Source organism: Lutra lutra, chromosome X (assembly GCF_902655055.1).
Source record: "Lutra lutra chromosome X, mLutLut1.2, whole genome shotgun sequence".
In the NCBI taxonomy this organism is placed as follows: Eukaryota; Metazoa; Chordata; class Mammalia; order Carnivora; family Mustelidae; genus Lutra; species Lutra lutra.
Genome location: NC_062296.1, coordinates 413,769 through 434,044, shown reverse-complemented (window position 1 = coordinate 434,044; position 20,276 = coordinate 413,769). Strand labels below are relative to the sequence as shown.

The 20,276-nt window shown below is 37.3% G+C and overlaps 1 protein-coding gene across 6 annotated transcripts in view; it reads right to left on the bottom strand.

Annotated features, from left to right (window-relative positions):
• Positions 1-4,274: 4,274 nt before the first annotated feature.
• TMLHE (trimethyllysine hydroxylase, epsilon) overlaps positions 4,275-20,276 on the bottom strand; it is a 92,078-nt gene continuing 76,076 nt past the window's right edge. For 4 of the 6 annotated variants that reach the window (XM_047715723.1, XM_047715718.1, XM_047715719.1 and 1 more), the window contains 2 exons: positions 6,179-6,317; positions 4,275-5,539 (listed from right to left, as the gene is read on the bottom strand). In XM_047715723.1, coding sequence (XP_047571679.1) covers positions 5,408-5,539; positions 6,179-6,317 — 271 coding nt within the window. In that variant the 3' untranslated portion in view covers positions 4,275-5,407. Of the gene's footprint in view, positions 5,540-6,151; positions 6,318-20,276 lie in introns of all 6 variants that reach the window. The other 2 variants (XM_047715722.1, XM_047715724.1) reach the window with 2 other exon arrangements.

Here is a 20,276-nt window from a genome sequence, read left to right as displayed (position 1 = left end):
ATTCTTTTTTTAATTTAATTTAATTTTTTCAGTGTTCCAAGATTCATTGTTTACATACCACACTCAATGCTCCATACAGTATGTGTTCTCCTTAATACCCACAAGGTGTGTAAATTCTTGAACAGTTTTTAAACAAACCTCATTATTTTGGTGCCCACTACCCCCCTCCACTTCCAGAGATATGTTTCCACCTTTGAAGATTCTTGTGGGTGGGGTGGAAAACGGGGTAATGAATGAGGTTGGTTTTTGGCTTCTCCCACTAAGGGTTTAAGATTCACTGCTAAGTCAATTACTATTCATCCATCTGCTTTTCAGCATTCAAAATTTAGTTGTTGCCTTCTTTCCTGCCCTTCCAATCTTTTAAAATATCATTTTATAGTAGTTTCACTGGGGTTTTGGGAGATGATGAAGTTACATGTGTAAGTATGTGTTCTATCTTAACTAGACATCATGGTAGGCATAGGTGCCTGCCTACCTGCCTCATTTATCTTATCATCTTTGTTATCAAGCCACTCTGCATAAAACACTCCAGACTCTTCTCGTCTCATCAAGCTCTCTGATCCATCCTCTGCCCTTTCTCTCTGATCTGTTCTGCCCTTTCAGCTGTCACCTCCTGCAGCACCTAACTCAAACCAGCTTCCTATCTATAAACCCCAAGGCTGTGCTTGAAAGCTTTGCCAATATGTGTACATTTCATGACCTGTCTACTCTCCCTGACTCCTAGCATTTCCACACACTTTTCCAAGTCTGACTCTCATTGTTTTTCTCCTTCCATCTAAGTAGAATGCTGATTTCTGTCAAACACACAGACTAGGCTTCTTCCCTCCTATTTGCTCAAATGATGTTGGTGACAAAAATTAACCACTACTGAGTATTTATGTGCTGCTCACTGTAGTACACATTTTATGCACACAACCTCATTTCTTTTTTTTTTTCACACAACCTCATTTCATTCTTCATCACAGCTTTAGCAGGTAGATGACATTTATAAGAAGAAACATAGGCTCAAGGAAGGAAAGTGACTTCCCCAAATTTACCAGGCTAGTCAGAGGCAAAGATGGAATTCAAGCCCAGTTTGATCCAAGTCCATGCTCTTTATATGACAGTACACTGACCCAGTCAAGGCATCAGAGAGGGATCTAGAAAGCAGAAGGTGAGAGGATACTAAGTACCTGAATTGGAGGGAGTAGCCATCATCAATGCGACAAAGGATAGGCCATAGAGAAAGGTGGGGCTAGCAGAGAAAAACCTTCACTGACTTCATAGGTTCACAAGGATTGACCCTGTGATTTACTTAGGCACAGGATAAATTACCATGCTTATCTACCCATAAAAAAAGTAGGTTAGAACACCACTATGAAACTATATGAGACACACCAACAGGGCTTAAGATGATTTTTACAATTGTAAAAATGCCTGATGATTTTTTCCAGAAAGGAAGCTTGGATTCCATTAATCAAGTTAAGACTTTATAATCTGAGTGGTCCAAAAGTGCTCTGAGCAAGATGAAGGACAAAAGCCAGGCCCACTGCTTAAAGCCAAGGAGTAGGATAAACTACCCACAAAACCACCAACCCCTGAATGTAGATCTGACAATAAAGTACAACCATATCCACCAGGGTCTTTGGCTCTGGTGAGCTGTAGGCCTAAGGAGGCAAGGACACAGACATGGCCTGACTTCACAAGTAAGCCACCAGCTGGCTGTGTGAGTGGATCTCCAATATGCCCAAGAGCTTCCTGGGGTAGTGATATGAATATATCCTATAAAATGGTTTTGATCCTAACAGCTGACATATTTTGCAAGAGTGTGGAAGGAAGGAAAAATGCTGAATGGATTGATTTATCTCTATCAACAAGTTTCTACCTTTGGAAGAAGTAAAATTAGAAAATGTGAAGAACACTTTGTTTTTTAAAAAGTCGGGGGAGTTGGTGGGTATTTATAAACTATTTGCAAAACATCTAGATATTATCATGGTTCTCTTAAGGTTTTATTGGAAGGAACTTAGTAGTGCAGATGATGATTAATGAATGGTCAGCTAGAATGTAAGTATTGTTGGAATATGGACAAGAGGGAAGGAATTAATATTTATTTTGGAATATGTTGTATTAATTAAAAGCACTGTCTCTGTGGCCAGATTTTCAAAATTCTAATCCAAACTCTGATACTTATCTAGCTATATGACCTTGGCTAAACCACTTAATTTCTCATTGCCTCTATTTCTTCATTTATAAAATAGGGGTAGGTTTTCTGTAGGGATTAAAAGCAGTTATAACAGTGTCTGGCACATGGAAAGCCCCATGAAAGAGTTAGCTATTATTATTGGTTATCACTATGTGCTGCAAACATCTTATTTGATAATCACAAATTTGCTAGAAAAACCTGTGGGGTAGGTATTTTCCTTACCCTACTCATGAGAAAATTTAAGCTATGAGGTCAAACAAAATTACAGAGTGACAGAGCCTTTAGATGTTGCCCTGTCCAAGGCCTCCATTTTAAAATGAAGAAGAGAAAACTGAAGAACAAACTGTAGCTCAAAATAGGGCCTAGAGCTCAGCAACAAGGCTCTTCCCTTCGGTGGTTCTCAAACTTTGGAAGGCAACATAATCCCCAGAGGGCATGCTAAAAACACAAACTGCTGGCTTCAAATACTTTAGTTTCTGATTAAGTATGTCTGGCTTGGGGCCTGAGAATTTTCATTTCTAACAAGTGCTCAAATGCTGCTGCTGCTGCTGCTGGACTACTTTGGGAACCACCACAACACATCACAGTTCATATATATTTTTTCCTTTTCATCATAGGCTACACAGGTTGTGAGGTTGTGATTCACAAGCATTTGGACAAAAGTAGGCATCACTGATGAACACTAAAGAAAAAGACATTGCTAGCAGCAAGAAAATAGGGAGACCAGTAGTCCTGGTTTATGTGGGACTTTCCCAGTTTTAACACTAAGTTCTGCAGCCCAGAAAACCCCTCAGTCCTGAACACACTTGAATGGTTTGTCATTCTAGATGAAGGTAGACAAAATTCAGTTCTGGTTAACTGCTAAACACAAAAGGACATCCTTACAGAGAACATGGTAATATCTGGTAAATTTGTTTGAAAAGGATTCATTATTTTATTCTTATTCCAACAAATGTGTAATTACATGACTATGTTAGGTGCTGTGCTCCTGACCCTACTGATCCTATCCCACCTTAGCAAAAGGTAAAAGTAACTCTACAACACTGAGTTTGGTAGACCTAGACCCATGCTTACATATTCAGGGACACCAGAAAGAGATGTAAAAAAAATTTTTACAAAGAAAGTTGTCAATGCTCCATGATCAGCTCTCAAATTATTCCCTTCCTTCTTTATTCCTATGAAGGGAGTACACTATAGAAAAGTATGGATTGAAAATTTAGGAAACTGAGGGTGAAATAATTAATGAATCAAGGTCCCAGGGGAAACAAAAGGTAATGGTGAGGAAGAAGATTGATCTGTATCCTTATCCCTCTAGGAAACTGGATATGTCCTTTCCTTGAAATAAATCAATGCTGACCACAGTTAAAATATAATTTTCAAGGCTAAATTAGGAAAATTTCAAGAAGGGCAAATATCCAGAGGAAGACTAATAGTGACATATTTTAGGAGTACATAACAATAGGGAGAATAGATTGCATGTTAAAATATTACTTCTGTTCTGACTGCTAATGGGTATATTCTTTAAGACCTAGGCTTAATTATCAATCCTTTGACCAAGGACAACAAATTTCATGAAGACTCCTAAAGATTCCTATATAGTACAAACAAAATGCAGAAATATTTTGAGTCAATAAGATGATGCATAAACTACTAAATGTGTACTAGGGACTCTCTGTGAATATCAGATTAGACTTTATTCTCTGTCAGAGTACTGACTTTGCTTTATGACTTCCAGCCTCACTAATGATGCTTTTTCCCCTCTTCTGCACATCCTGGCCTAGATTGGCTTTCATCATTCTATAGTGCTCAATGCAGTTATTGTACAGCTTCACTTTAAATGAAAGCTAGGGGACAATACGCCTCATACACATCTCTCTGTCCCTGCATCCATATATGAAGGGAGCCATTAAAAATAAAAGAAATAAGGTATTATACTTAACCCAGTCAAATCTTAGCAATTAACATGTATAATATATTTTTTAAAGATTTTATTTATTCATCTGACATAAAGATAGAGAGTACAAGTAGGCAGAGCGGCAGGCAGGAGGAGAGGGAGAAGCAGGCTCCCTGCTGAACAGGGAGCCTGATGCGGGGCTGGATCCTAGGACCCTAGGATCATGACCTGAACTGAAGGCAGAGTCTTTAACCCACTGAGCCACCAAGGCGCCCCGAAAATGTATAATATTTTAAGATAAGAAAAAAAAAAGATTAGCAGAAATGGAGGAAATAGACTGCATCTTAAATTTCATCAAAAGCAAAAATGCAAGGTTGCATATTAATTTCCAGTTCTTTATAGGCACATCATTTGTCATGATGAGTTCACTGAACAGTCTTATAGACTAACCCTCTGTATTATCTTGTGGTGTATGTGTGTATATATGCATTATCATATGGAACCTCAGAAGTCTCTAAAAATTTTCTGCAATGATCCTTCACATAATTACTGAACTGATGGACTTATTCCACAGGCGCTATTGTGGCTTCCTAGTTTAACTCTTCAAGAGATGTCTTGGATGGAGATAATCCTTCTTGTAAGATAAAACAGTTTATATTCAGTTACTATCTTATCACTAAGCTTGTGCTATCAAGCAATTTCTATTGTATCTGTAGTTCTAGGACACTGTAGATATAAATCTAGGATTTCAGCTAAACTCTTTAATCCATAATCTATGTACAAGACTGTCCTAAGTTACCCTCCAGCCCAATGGTTCTTAAAGCGTGGTCTGAAAACACCTGGAGGGATCCTTGAGCCCTTTTCAGTGGGCCTGTGGGTTAAAAATATTTTTTATAATAACACTAAGATGATATTTTCCTTTTTCACTCTTATTATCTCACAAATGTACAGAGGGTTTTTCCAAAGGCTATATGGCATGTGATGATGCCATCTCTCTGATACGGAGGGATGTGCGAATTTTAAACATTTTTCAGTCTTAATATTTATTACAGTTAGTATCAATAGATATAACACAAATCCAAGAACACTTTGGGGTCCTCAATGACTTTTAAGTGTGTTAAGGTGTTTTAAGCATCTTGCAAACTGCTACTTTATAAAGACTTTTGTTCCTAGAATGCATTTCCTTCTAACTAGTTCTAGTTGCAACTTCTGTTTTGTGTGATGAGATAAGGTGACAATTTGAGGTAGATTTTGACACAGTATTATTTTGCTGATATGAAATTCTGGTAGCCAGGGTACCAGGTGTGTTCATAATCTTAATGCTGTCAATTTTAAGCCTGAAGCCCCAAGAGACGAGCAGTGTTTAATACATCATCCCTTGATAAATAGCACCCACAAAGTTGGCGGTAGCCAGTGAAGGATTCCCTGCCATGTAGGACACGCCAGTTGTCTATAAATAGGACCTGTGAATGGGCAAAAAGAGAGAAAAAAACACCATCAGAACAAAAGCAGACCAAAGGAACTCTAAATCAGAAAAGATCACTTAAAAGAAAACCTTTAGGTTGTTCTCTAGTTACATTCAATGAGGTATCTTTCTTTTTGAGATCAAACATTTGGAAATTAGGATGTACACAGCCCTGTAGTAGGCTGCATGGAAGTTACAAAGGCAATAGCAGGTAATTAGGCCCTGCACGTGAGGAGCTTATGTTTCTTGAGTAATTATTCTCTTATCAAAGCAAATCAGATAACTGGCTTCATTTTCCTTTCTGCTTAATTTTTAATATATACTTTCTCAAAGAGTTAAATTATTTCATTATGTTTTATGCAAAGCTGAAGATATTCTTCATTCAGAGGCTATAACAAGAGCAAAAAATAAGTTCAACCCCCTCATTATACATATAGAGCCACTGAGTCACTGATGCCTACATATGTTGTGGGACCTGCTTCCACATAATTCAGTGAATGGCAGGACCAGATCCAATACCCAGGACTCTTTTCACTTTTACCTTTGCAAGACTGGGATTCACATATTAAAGAATTACCCATTATTCACTGCTTCAGTATAACAAGCTTACTTGACATCTTTAGCACTGGGCACCCACCCGGCCAGGCTTTAGTTTGACCCAAAACTCATTCTCAGGTCTCCTCAACTCTACTGTCAGAGTCCGGTGTGCTGCATACCAACGATGGACAACATCATAAGGTACAGTATTGATGACAGCTCTGTCATAGTTGTTGTATCTAAGATGAAATCATGAGAAGAAAAGATATCCTCAAACACATGTTAAAGACACCTGTTGCTTATTGGGCAATTTTATATAAGGCTTTGTCTGTATTCATTACTTGTCCTAGAGATAAGGTGAGAATAAGTTAATGTTCTCTTGGGAATTATAGGATTGCAGAAAGGAGCACTATTGCCTGTTGACCATATATATATTTTTTCCTTTGGAGAATCTAGAGGTAGGAGATAGAAGTTAAGTTCCAGCTGGTCTCTTCCATTTTAGGATATGATGTTTTATCTAAAGTACATTCTCTTTGCCATATTTTACAAAAGCAATGGGGAAAGATCTGAGCTTTCTTTCTATTCACTAAGCTGAGGTGGGCAAGAGAGGTTATACTAACAAGGTTTTCTTTTTAGCAGAATGATTTAAAACTTCTCAGGTGTTTCCCTTTGTGGGGAAAATCCAAGCTATAGCCATACCTGACAGTTTACCCAGTGATCATCACTCATTCATTCAAATCTTACATTTACATGAGCAGCTGCTATGTGCTAGATGGTGTCAGGTGTTAAAGATACAGTGATGAACATAGCAGACACGATCCCGGCCTCTTGGGAGTTTATGTTCTATTAAGAAAGACAAATGATGAACAAGTAATAAATACATATCTAGTTACAGATGTTATAAAAAAATACTGTAGTGTGATAAAAAGTAACTGGGTAGTCTATTTCAGATGGAGTATGTTGAGTGAGGACTCTTTTGAAGAAGTGACATTTGAGCTGCTACCTATATGATGAGAAACCAAGAATGTGACAAGTTAAGAGGAGTATTCCAGGAAAAGGGAACAGTAAGTAAAAGCATTAGGATGGAAAGGTGTTTTATTATGTTTGCAGAACAGCAAGAAGACCATGTGGCTGGAGCTGAGTAAACAAGGGGAATAACGATAAGGAATAATGTGGAGGAAGTAGCCATGGGCCAGATCATGCATAGCCTTGTAGGCCATAGTAAGGATTCTGTGTTTTATGCTGAGTACTATGGAAAATCATTGAAAAGTCTTCGCTAAAGGCTTTCTTTTTTACTTAAGGTAAATTAAACTTTTATTAAAGTTTAGTACATATACAGAAAAGTACGTAAATCATAAGCTTGATGTATTTTCATGATGTAAACACATCCATATCATTAGCATCCAGGCCCATAAATAGATCATTACCCACACCCTAGAACACTCCCTTGTCCCCTTTTCCATTTTGTCTTTCCCCTAACCCAAGGATAACTACCATCATGACTTCTGTCACCAAAGATTAGTTTTGCTTGTTTATAAACATTTTACAAATATTATACCACAGTATATACTTGTTTGTGTTTGGATTATTTCATTTAATATTATATTTAGGAGATTCATCATTGTTGTGTTATATAGATAGATTTATTCATCCATTCTACTTTTGATAGATATTTGAGTAGTTTCCAGTTTAGGACTATTACAAATAATGCTGGTGATTCTGGTCCATGATGGCAACATAGGAATCTCCCAAACTCACCTCTCCCCATGCATATACCAAATCTACAGCTACACGTAGGACAATTCCCTCTGAAAGAAATCCAGAAACTAGTGGAGTGACTCCTACACATTGGATAGATAAGAAAAAAACCCCATATCAAATGGGTAGAAAATGTTGAAACATAATCTTATCATATACCCACCCCTGGTGCACCAATCAGAAGGAAGTTCACAACTCCAAGCTTCTCCCTGAGGAGTGAAGTTTGGATTCAACACTCAGTGCCCAAACTTTTAAGATGTCTGCATGAGGGGCACCTGGGTGGCTCAGTCATTAAGCCTCTGCCTTCAGCTTGGGTCATAGTCCCAGGGTCCTGGGATCAAGCCCTGCATTGGGCTCCCTGCTTGGCGGGAAGCCTGCTTCTCCCTCTCCCATTACCCCTGCTTGTGTTCCTTCTCTCACTGTGTCTCTCTCTGGCAAGCAAATAAATAAAATATTAAAAAAAGATCTGCATGAGGGATGGGCCCCCCAAATACCTAGCTTTAGAAGACAATGAGGCTTTCATCCATGAGACCTACCTGGTTATAGAACACAAAGAAAACAGTTCTTAATGGGCTTATGAAGACTCACTGTGGAAAACTCCTCAGGCTTAGTATAGAGACAGCAGACAGAAACACCCATATCTTAGTCTTTCTCTATAGAAGCCTATTTGCATACTTTAAAAGCTGCTTCCTGAAGGTCAGGCTTGTATTTATTTTGGCACACATCTAGGGATAGACTGCACTCCTCCCTGGAGATGAAGAAAGCCAGTGGGTACCATTCCCACATTTCCCTCTGGCTTTTGTGGCTGCTGTCCAGGGGATACACCCCTTGATCACCTGGCTTCAGCAGCCAGTGGGGCTTTAGTGATGATTCTATAGGACAGTAACAAACAAAGAAATGTTTCTTAAGTGGCTATCTACCGAAGGCTCATTGCAAAGGGAGCATACAGAAATGCCCAGCTCCCAGTCTTTTCTGGAAAGAAGTCTGCTTGCATACTTTAAAAGCTGTTAACCAAGGGTCTCGCTTCCAATCACCCTGCATCTAGGTGCTAACTAAGATCCTCCCCCTTGAGAGACTGACAGGTCTTGACACACCTTCAACTATCGAGAGCCACTAAAACCACAGAAAGTGCTTAGAAAATCACAAAGGTTTGCAAGACAGCCAAGAGCTAAGGCTGAGCTGAATGATAAGGTTCATCTCCTACACAAGACCCACTATATCAAGACTGGGAGAGGTGGCTGTTGTATCTACTATGCAGAAACCACACAGAGAGAAAGAAAAATGAAGAAACAAAGGAGACCAATGCATGACAAAGTGAGACTTTCAACAATGATATAGAAAATAGTAAAAAGTACCAAGCAGGAATCAGAGCTGAAAAAGACAATAACTGAGTTGAAAAAGTCAATAGAGCAGACCACATAAAGTGGAAGAAAACATCGGCAAACTCAAAGACACAAAGCAAGAATTCAATCAGAGAAGCAAAAAGAAAAAAAAATGATGAAAAAGAGTGAAGATAGCTTAAGGGAATTATAAGACTCCATCAAGCAGACCAATATTCACATTATAGGGGTTCCAGGAGAAGAGAGAAAGGGGCAGAAAACTTATTTGAAAAAATAACAGAAAACTACCCTAAACTAGAGGAAGAGACAGCTACATCCAGAGAGCCCATGGAATCTCCAAAAGAGGACTCCAAGGAGACCTACCCTGAGACACAATATAATTAAACTCTCAAAAGTTAAAGACAAGGAGATAATCTTAAAAGAAGAGAAAAACAACTTATTATATACAAGGGAACCCCCATAAGACTACAGCACATGTTTCAGCAAAAACTTTGCAGGTCAGAAGGGAGTGGTATGATTCAAAGAGATGAAAGAAAAAAAAAACCTTCCAACCCAGAATACCATAAGCAAAGTTGTTATTCAGAATTGAAGAAGAGATAAAGAGTTTTTCAGAAAAGCAAAAGCTAAAGATCATCACCACTAGACTGGCCTTATAAGAAATGTTAAAGTGACTGCTATAAGCTAAACTAGGCACTTACTAGGAACAACAAAACATGAGAAGTACAAATCGCACTGGTAGTGGTAAATATATAATTAAGTTTATAATATTCTAATGTAATAGTGGTGGGTAATCACTTATAAATCTATAAATGAAGGTTAAAAGACAAAAATAGTAAAGTCACATAACTATAATGATTTGTTAGTGGATACACAAGGTAAAAAGTAAACTATAGTGCAATTGTTGGATCATAAGGTAGCTCTATTTTTAACTTTTGAGGAACCTCCATACTGTTTTGCAGAGTGGCTGTACCAGCTTGCATTCTCACTGACAGTGCAGGAGGGTTCCCCTTTCTCCGCATCCTCACAAGCATCTGTCATTTCCTCACTTATTAATTTTAGCCATTCTGACTGGTGTGAGGTGGTGTCTCATTGTGGCTTTGATTTGTATTTTCCTGATGCTGAGTGAGGTTGAGCAGCTTCTTTTCATGTCTCTGTTGGTCATCTGTATATCTTCTTTGGAAAAATGTCTATTCATGTCTTCTGCCCCCCCCCCCGTTTTTTAAAAAACCAGATTATTTGTTTCTTGACAGCCTATGCCTTTTGATTGGAGTGCTTAGTCCGTTTACATTCAAAGTAATTATTGATAGCTGTGTATTTATTGCCATTTTATTACTTGTTTTGTCATTGTTTCTGGAGAATTTCTCTGATCCTATCTTGTCTTTGTCATTTTTGGTCTCTTCTTTCCACTCGGAGTCCCCTTTAATATTTCTTGCAGGACTGGTTTATAGAGTCACTAACTCCTTTAGTTTTTGTTTGTCTGGGAAACTCTCTCTCCTATTCTAAATGATAGCCTTGCTAGAGAGTATTCTTGGCTGCAGATTTTTCCCAATCAGCATGTTGGATATATCATATTACTCCTTTCTGGCTTGCCAAGTTTCTGGAGAGGTCTACAGCTAACCTTATGGGTCTTCCCTTGTAAATTAAGGACTTTTGTGTTGCTGCTTTAAAATTTTTTTTCTTTATTACTAGATTTGCCAAATTACAATATGCCTTGGTGTTGGTCTGCTTTTGTTGATTTTAATGTGAGTTCTCTGTAGCCCCTGGATCTGGATATCTTTTTCCTTCCCCAGAAAAGGAAGGCAAGTTTTCAGCTATTATTTCTGAGATAAAAATTATCCCCCCTTTTCTTTCTCTTATTCTGGGACTCCTATAAATATGAATGTTACATGTTTGATGGAGTCACTGAGTTCTCTAAGTTTATTCTTGTGTTGCCTTATTCTTCATTCTCTCTTTTGTTCAGCTTCATTATTTTCCATTATTTTTTCTTCTAGGGTTAGAAAATTAAAAATTTTCTTCTAATTCATTCCTCTGCTTCTTCCAGCCTGCTGTTCATTGCATCAAGCCTGTTTCCAGTCTCTTTTATTGCATTCTTCATCTCTGATTCATTTTTTAAAAATTCTTTTATCTCTGTGGTAAGGGTATCAGTGAAATCTTCTAGTCTTTTCTCAAGCCTAGTGAGTATCCTTATGACTCTTGCTTAAATTCTCCATCAGATATGGTACTTATATCTGTTTTACTTATGTCTCTGGCTGTGGCCTTATCTTGTCCTTTCATCTGGGATAAATTCCTCCAACTTGGCATTTTGCTTAAGTCTCTGCCTTCTTCTCTGTTTTAGAGAAGGCAGTTATGTCTCCTGCTCTTGAAAGTAATGGCGTTATGAAGAAGAGGTCATGTACTGCCCAGGCCCTGGAGCTTTAGGGATTGTCTCTGGTGTGTGTAGTGTGTGCTCTGCTGTTGTGTTTTGGCTGCTCTATCCTTCAAGCCAGTCATGTACAAAGGCTCTCCTGGCCTGCAGTGGGCAGTATTTAGTCCCTGGCCTGAATGTAGTGAATTTTAACTATGTCTGTTCTGGAGTTGGGAAATGTGGTGTGGGCAGTGGTTTGAGCTGGTCTTTTGGAGGAGGGGTCTGCCATGCTGGGACTTAAACAAGCTTGACTGAGAAGGGCAGTCCTGCCAGAGTGCGGGGACATGGGGCTTGGTCTATGCAACTTAGGAGCCTGTGTCAGCACTGCACTGTTTCCCACTGGTGACTCTGTGTTTATGCTGAGTGATGGGGTTGGGCAATGGTGCCAGCCAGCCCTTTTGTTCCGAGAGAGGCATCTCCCCAAATGCTGCCCATCAGGGATGGGCTCTGAGAAGAGAAAATAATCTTCCCCCCACCTGTGTGTCCCAGGCACTCTTCAAATTGCTGTTTCCATGCTATCTGTCCCGGGTTGTCTGCCTGCCTTTTCTTTAAGAGCAGGGCTGTGCCCTCTGGGCTCTACTGTAGTCAGGCTTCCTGAACTTTAAAACTCTAGTCTTTAAGCCTTGCTGGTTGCAAGAATCATGAAATTAAGCCCCTTTCATTTTCCAAGCCAATGGCTTTGGGGAAACATTCTCCTTGTGCCTTCCCCTGTGTGCTCCTCTCTCTCATCTTTCTCCATGACCACAGCTCCTTCTCCTCCACAGCACCAGTAATCCGTTTCTTCTCTAAACCACATGTCCACACTTCTACCTTCTTCAGTGTGGCCTCTGCTCTCCCTTTGGTTGTGTAGTTTGTTCTGTCAATCTTCAGGTCAATTCATGGGGATTTAGGATGATTTGATAGTTATATAGTTGTGTTTGTGGGATGAGACAAGGTTAGGGACCTCCTAGTCTGCCACCATCTTCTTCTCCTTCCTAGATCTGTTCTTCTTAAGATTGCTTTGGTTATTTGGGTCTTTTGGACCTCATTACAAATTTTAGAATTGTTTCTTTAGATTGTTTTCTGTGAAAAATACCATTGGAATTTTGATAGGGATTACACTGAGTCTGTAAATTGCTATGGCTAATATGGAAATTTAAACTATTCATTCTTCCAATCCACAAGAATGGAATGCATTTCCATTATTAGTGCTTTTTTCTATTTCTCTCATCAATTTTTATAGTTTTCAGTGTATAAATCTTTTACTTTCTTGGTTAAATTTACTTCTAAGAATTTTATTGGCTTTGATACAATTTTAAATGGGGTTTTCTTAATTTCTCTTCCTGATAGTTCATTGTTAGTGTATATAAATGCAACCAAATTTTTTATATTACTCTTGAACCATGCACCTTGAATTTGTTTATGAGTTCTAACAGTTTTTTTGGTGGCGTCTTTAGGGGTTTCCATATATTAAATCGTGTCACCCACCAATAGCTGATTGACTTGCAGATATTGAACCATCCTTGGATCATTGGGATAAATTCCACTTGATCATGGTGTATGATTCTATTAAAATACTGTTGAATTTAATTTGCTAATATTTTGTTGAGCATTTTTGGGTCTATGTTCATAGGGATACTGACCTGTAACTAACTAACTAACTAACTAACTTCCTTTCCTTTTTCTGATGTCTTTGTTTATTCTTTGTGTCAGGGTAATGTTGGCCTCATAAAATGAGTTTGGGAACATTCCTTCTTCAATTTCTTAGAGGAGTTTGAGGATAAATATTAAAATCTTCTTTGAAAGTTTGGTAGAATTAACCAGCGAAGCTGTCTGGTCCTGGATGTTGTTTATTGAGAGTGTCATTCATTCATTTATTTTCTAATTCTAATATAGTTAACATACAGTGTTATATTAGTTTCAGGTGTACAATACAGTGATTCAACAATTCCATACATTATCTAGTGCTCATCTTGACAAGTGCACTCCTTAATCCCCATCCCCTACTTCATTAATCCTGCCACTGACATCCACTCTAGTAACCAACAGTTTGTCCTCTATAGTTAAGAGTCTTTTTTCTTGGTTTGTCTCTCTTTCCTTTGCTTGTTAGCTTTGTTTCTTAAATTCCACGTATGAGTGAAATCATGTGGCATTTGCCTTTCTCTGACTTACTTTGCTTAGCATTATATTCTCTAGTTCTGTCCACGTTGTTGTAAAAGGCAAGATTTTATTCTTTTTGTGGCTGAATCATATTCCATTGTGTGTGTGTGTGTGTGTGTATATATATATATATATATATATATATATATATATATATATACATATATATATATATACCACATCTTCTTTATCCATTCATCTATCAATAGATACTTGGGTTGCTTCCATAATTTGGCTATTGTGAATAATGTTGCAATAAACACTGGGATGTAAGCATCCCTCTTAATTATTAGGTTTTTTTTTGGGGGGGGAGTAAATACCCAGTAGTTATAGCTGCTGAATTGTAGGGTAGTTCTATTTTTTCCACAGTGGCTATAGCAGTTTGCATTCCCACCAATGGTGCAAGAGCAATCTTTTTTCTCCAAATCCTCACTAACACTTGTTTCTAGTGTTTTTGATTTTAGCCATTCTGACTTGTGTGAGGTGTGATACTTCATTGTAGTTTTGATTTGCATTTCTCTGATGATGAGTGATGTTGAGCATCTTTTTATTTGTCTGTTAGCCATCTGTATGTCTTTGGAAAAATGTTTGCTCATTTCTCCTGTCCATTTAAAAATTGGATTTTTTTTGGGTGTTGATTTATATGTTATTTATATATTTTGGATACTAAACCTTACTGCATATGTCATTTGCGATATCTTCTCCCATTCTGTAGGTTGCCTTTAGTTTTGTTGACTGTTTCCTTTGATGTGCAGAAGCTTTTTATTTTGATGTATTCCCAATAGTTTATTTTTGCTTTTAATTGCCTTGCCTCAGGAGACATACCGAGAAAAATTTTGCTATGGCCAGTGTCATAGACATTACTGCCTGTGCTCTCTTCTAGGATTTTATGGTTTCAGGTCTCACATTTAAGTCTTTAATCCATTTTGAATTTATTTTTGTGTACAGTGAAAGAAAGTGGCTGAGTTATTGGTTTTTTTTTTTTTTTTGCATTTTGCTGTCCAGTTTTCCCAGCACCATTTGTTGAAGAGACTGTCTTCTTCCCATTGGATATTCTTTTCTGTCTTGTCAAAGATTAAGTGACTATATAATTTAGGGTTTATCTCATGGTTTTCCATTATGTTGTAGTGATCACTATTATGATCTAGTGTCTATTGTGTGCCAGTACCATACTGTTTCGATCACTATAACTTTGTAATATAACCTGAAGTCTGGAATTGTGATGCCTCTAGCTTTTCTTTTCCTTTAAAATGTTGTATTGTTTGGGGTCTTTTGTAGTTCTATACAAATTTTAGGATTGGTTTGTACTAGCTCTGTGAGAAATGCTGTTAGTATTTTGAAAGGGATTCTATTAAATGTGCAGATTGCTTTTTGTAGTATATTCATTTTAACAGTATCTGTTCTAATCCATGAACATGGAATGTCTTTCAATTTCTTTATGTTCTCAATTTCTCAATGCTTTATAGTTCTCAGAATACAGGTCTTTCACCTCTTGACTAGGTTTATTCCTAGGTACCTTATTATTTTTGGTGCACTTGTAAATGGGATTGTTCTCTTAATTTCTCTCTCTGCGGCTCCATTACTAGTGTATAGGAATGCAACAGATTTCTGTACATTCATTTTGTATCCTGTGAGTTTACTGAATTCCTTTATCAATACTAGTTTTTGTTTGTTTGTTTTTTGGTGGAGTCTTTTGGGTTTTCTAATATGGAGTATTCTGTCATCTGCAAAGAGTGAAAGTTCAGCTTTTTCCTTACCAATTTGGATGCCTTTAATTTCCTTTTGTTGTTTAATTGCTGTGGCTAGGACTTCCAGTACTATGCTGACTAAAAGTGGTGAGAGTAGGCATCCCTTTCTTGTTCCTGACCTTAAGAGAAAATCTGTTTTTCCCCATTGAGTATGATGTTCATTGTGTGTTTTTCATATGTGACCTTTATTATGTTGAGGTAATATTCCCTCTAAAACCACTTTGTTGAGGGTTTTATCATGAATGGATACTGTACTTTGTCAAATGCTTTTCCTGTGTCTATTGAAATGACCGTATGGTTTTAATCCTTTTTTTCATTGATATGATGTATCACTTTGATTTGTGAATATGGAACCACTCTTGCATCCCAGGACTAAATCCCACTTGACTGTGGTGAGCGATTTTTTGAATGTATTGTTGGATTATGTTTGCTAGTATTTTGTCGAGGATTTTTGCATCTATGTTCAGCAGGGATATTCACCTGTAGTTCTGTTTTTTAGTGGCGTCTTTATCTGGTTTTGGTATCACAGTAATGCTGGCCTCATAGAATGAAATTTGGAAGTTTTACTTGGTCTTCTATTTTTTGGGAATAGTTCAACTAGAATAGGTATTAACTCTTCTTTAAATGTTTGGTAGAATTTGCCTGTGAAACTGGTCCTCAACTTTTGTTCATTGGGAGTTTTTTTGATTACTGATTCAATATCCTTGCTGGTAATCAGTCTATTCAAATTTTCTACTTCTTCCTACTTCAGCTTTGGTAGGCTATATGTTTCTAGGAATTTATCCATTTTTTTCTAGGTTGTCCAATTTATTGGTATACAGTTTTTCATAATGTTCTCTTACAATTATTTGTATTTCTGTGATGTTGTTGTTATTTCTCCTCTTTCATTTGTAATTGTATTTACTTGAGTCCTTTCTCTTTGTTTTTTGATGACTGTGCCTAGAGTTTTATGAATTGTGTTGATCTTTTCAAAGAACCAGCTCCTGGTTTCGTTGATCTGTTCTATTATTTTTTTTAGTTTCTATATCATTTATTTCTGCCCTAAACTTTATTATTTCCTTCCTTCTTCTAGTTTTGCACTTAGCTTGTCTTTTTTTCTATTTCCTTTAGTGTTTAATTGAGATTTTTCTTGCTTCTGTAGGTAGGCCTGTAGTGCTATAAACATTCCTCTTGCATCCCAAAGGTTCTGAAGTGTCATGCTTTCATTTTAATTTGTTTCCATGTACTTTTGGATTTCTTCTTTGATTCCTTGGTTGATCCATTTATTGTTTAGTAGCATTTAATTTAACCTACATGTATTTATGCACTTTCCAGAATTTTTCTTGTAGTTGATTTCTAGTTTCATAGCATTGTGGCCAGAAAAGATGCATAATGTGACTTTGATATTTATGAATTTGTGGAAACTAGCTTTGTGGCCTTATACATGATCTATTCTGAAGAATGTTCCATGTGTACTGAAAAGAATGTGTATTCTGCCCTTTTAGGATGGAATGTTCTGGATATATTTATGTTAAATTAATCTGTTCCAGTGGCTCATTCAAAGCCATTGTTTTCTTGTTGATTTTCAGATTGCATGATCTGTCCATTAATATACACAGGGTGTTAAGTGTCCTTCCTATTATTGTATTACTATTGATTAGTTTCCTTATATTTGTTATTAAGTATTTTATATATATGGATGCTCCCATATTGGGTGCATGTATAGTTACTATTATTATGTCCTCATGTTGCATTGTCCCCTTTATTATTATATAGGGACCTTCTTCGTGTCTTGTCATAGTCTTTGTTTTAAAATCTATTTTGTCCAATATAAGTTTTATTACTGTGGCATTCTTTTGACATCCACCTGCATGATAAATATCTCTCCATGCCCTCACTTTCAATCCGTACATGTCCTTAGGTCTAAAACGAGTCTCCGGTAGGTAGCATATAGATAGGTCTTGTGTTTTTATCCACTCTGTCACCTTATGTCTTTTTAAAAATTTATTTTATTTTTATTATGGGGTTTTCTTTGTATGTAACTGATTAAAAACTTGAATATAAGATCTGACACTATAAAACTTCTAGAAGAAAACATAGTGGGCACACACCCTCACAATGATCTTTTTTGGATTTGATGAGTAAAGGAAAGACAACAAAAGCAAAACAAGCAGGACTATATCAAACTAAAAGCTTCTGCATAACAAAACATCAATAAAATGAAAAGACAACTTAAAGAATGGGAGAAAAAATCTAAAGTGGTCAAAATCTACCACATATATGCCATCAAAGCCAGGATGATCCAAAACAATAAAAAAGAAAGAAAAAAGAAAAGAGAGAAAAAAGGGAGAGGGATGGGAGGAGAGAGTATAATCTCTCAGGGTGGACACAGCAGGGTGATCTGTCTGTTCCTGCTTGATTTTTGGTCTCTGTGTTAGAAGACACAAATCCCAAAATTGCAAAGAAATCAGAACTTATGTATATATCAAGATAAAACTGAATTGAGTGGAAAATGGGTTACTATGGGACATAAATCTATAAAACATACATGTGAAAAAGAATAAAAGTTAAGAAACTTCAAAACATAGGTTGGGAAATACTAATCTACTTGAAATGGGAGCAGGTTCAAAAAAAAAGAAAGAATAAGAAACTAAAAAAGAAATACAAAAATTTAGCTTGAAGTGTAAGCAAGTTGTGAGGGAACACCTGGAGCTCCCTATATTATTTTCTCCTGGCGCTGGAGTTTTACAGCCCTATGGGAAATAAGCTTATCATTCACCTTTCCTTCCAGTCTGTCTTCTGGTGGAGGGGCCATCAACGTGGTTGGAACTGGAGCATATTATATTGAGTGAAATGAGTCAGTCAGAGAAGGACAATCATCATATGGTTACACTCATATGTGTACTATAAGAAAGTGCAGAGGATCATAGGGGAGGGGAGGAAAAAACAGAATGGAAAGAAATCAGAGATGGAGACAAACCATGAGAGACTCTTAACTCTAGGAAACAAACTGAGGGTTGCTGGAGGGGAGGTGGGGGAGATGGGGTAATTGGGTGATGGGCATTAAGGAGGGCACGGGATGTGATGAGCACTGGGTGTTATATGCAACTGATGAATTATTGAACTCTATATCTGAAACCAATGATGTACTATATGTTGGCTAATTGAATCTAAATAAAAAAAGGTTATATATCTGATAGGGAGGTAATATTTGAAATATATACAGAACTTGTACAACTCAATAGCAAAAAACACAAATAGTCTGACAAAAAATGGGCAGAGGAACTGAATAAACATTTTTCCAAAGAAGACATATAAATAGCCAAGATGAATAGGTACTTAGCATCACTAACCATCAGGGAAATGCAAATTAAAACCACAATGAGATATCACCTCACACCTGCTAGAATCGCTGTCATCAACAAGATGAGAGATAACAAGTGTTATGAAGATATGAAGAAAAGGGAATCCTTGTTCACTATTGGTGGGAATGTAAATTTGCCCAGCTATTATGAGAAGCAGTGTGAATGTTCCTCAAAAAAATTAAAAAATAAAACTACCAGGGTGCCTGGGTGGTTCAGTCAGTTAAGCCACCAACTCTTGATTTTTGGCTCAGGCCATGATCTCAGAGTCATGAGATTGAGCCCGGTGTGAGGCTCTATGTTGATCATGGAGCCTGCTTAAGATTCTCTTTCTCCCTCTCCCTGTTTCTTGTCCCTGCCACTTGTAAGTGCATGCATGTTCTCTCTTTCTCTCTCTCCTTCTCCCAAAATAAAATTCTTTATTTTTTAAGATTTTATTTATTTATTTATTTGAGAGAGAGAGAGATCACAAGCAGGCAGAGAGGCAGGCAGAGAGAGAGGAGTGGGGGGGAAGCAGGCTCCCCGCTGAGCAGGGAGCCTGATGTGGGGCTCGATCCCAGGACCCTGAGATCATGACCTGAGGCAAAGGCAGAGGCTTAACCCACTGAGCCACCCAGGCACCCCTCAAAATAAAATTCTTAAAAACTAAAACTACCATATGATCCAGAAATTCCACTTCTGACCATATGTCTGAAAGAAATCAAATCACTATCTCAGAGATACATGTATTCACTGCCACATTATTTATGATGAGCCAAGACATAAAAACCTATTTATCCATCAATGGATGAATGGATAAAGAAAATGGAACACTATTCAGCCATAAAAAGAAAGAAAATCTTGTAATTTGTGGCAACATGGATGGACCTTGAGGGCACTACGGTAGTGAAATAAGTCAGACAGAGAAAGACTGTATGATTCCACTTATATGTGGGATCTAAACAAACAAACAAACTAAAAAACCCCCCAAACCTGAACTCATTAAAACAGAACAGACTGGTGGTTCCCAGAGGTGGGGATGGGGGCATGTAAGAAATAGGTGATGGTCAAGAGGCACAAACTTCCAGTTATAAAATAAGTAATTTCTGGGGATATAATGTACAGCATTGTGAATATAGTTAACAATACTACATTGCATATTTGAAAGTTGATAATAGAGTAGATTGTAAAAGTTGTCATGATAAAAAATAAAAAATTATAACTATGTGGTGATGGATATTAACTAAACTTACTGTGGTAATCATTTCACAATATATACATATACAAAAGCATTATGTAGTACAACTTAATCTAATACAATGTTTTAGGTCAATTATATGCCAATCAAACTGGAAAAAAAATAGAGCTGCTAGGGACATACTATTACTTGTCTTTTGGTGAACATATATAGTCATTTATAATATAAACTTAAGGATGGAATTTCTGGGTCATAAGGTATGTGTATGCTCTGCTTTAATAGATACTGCCA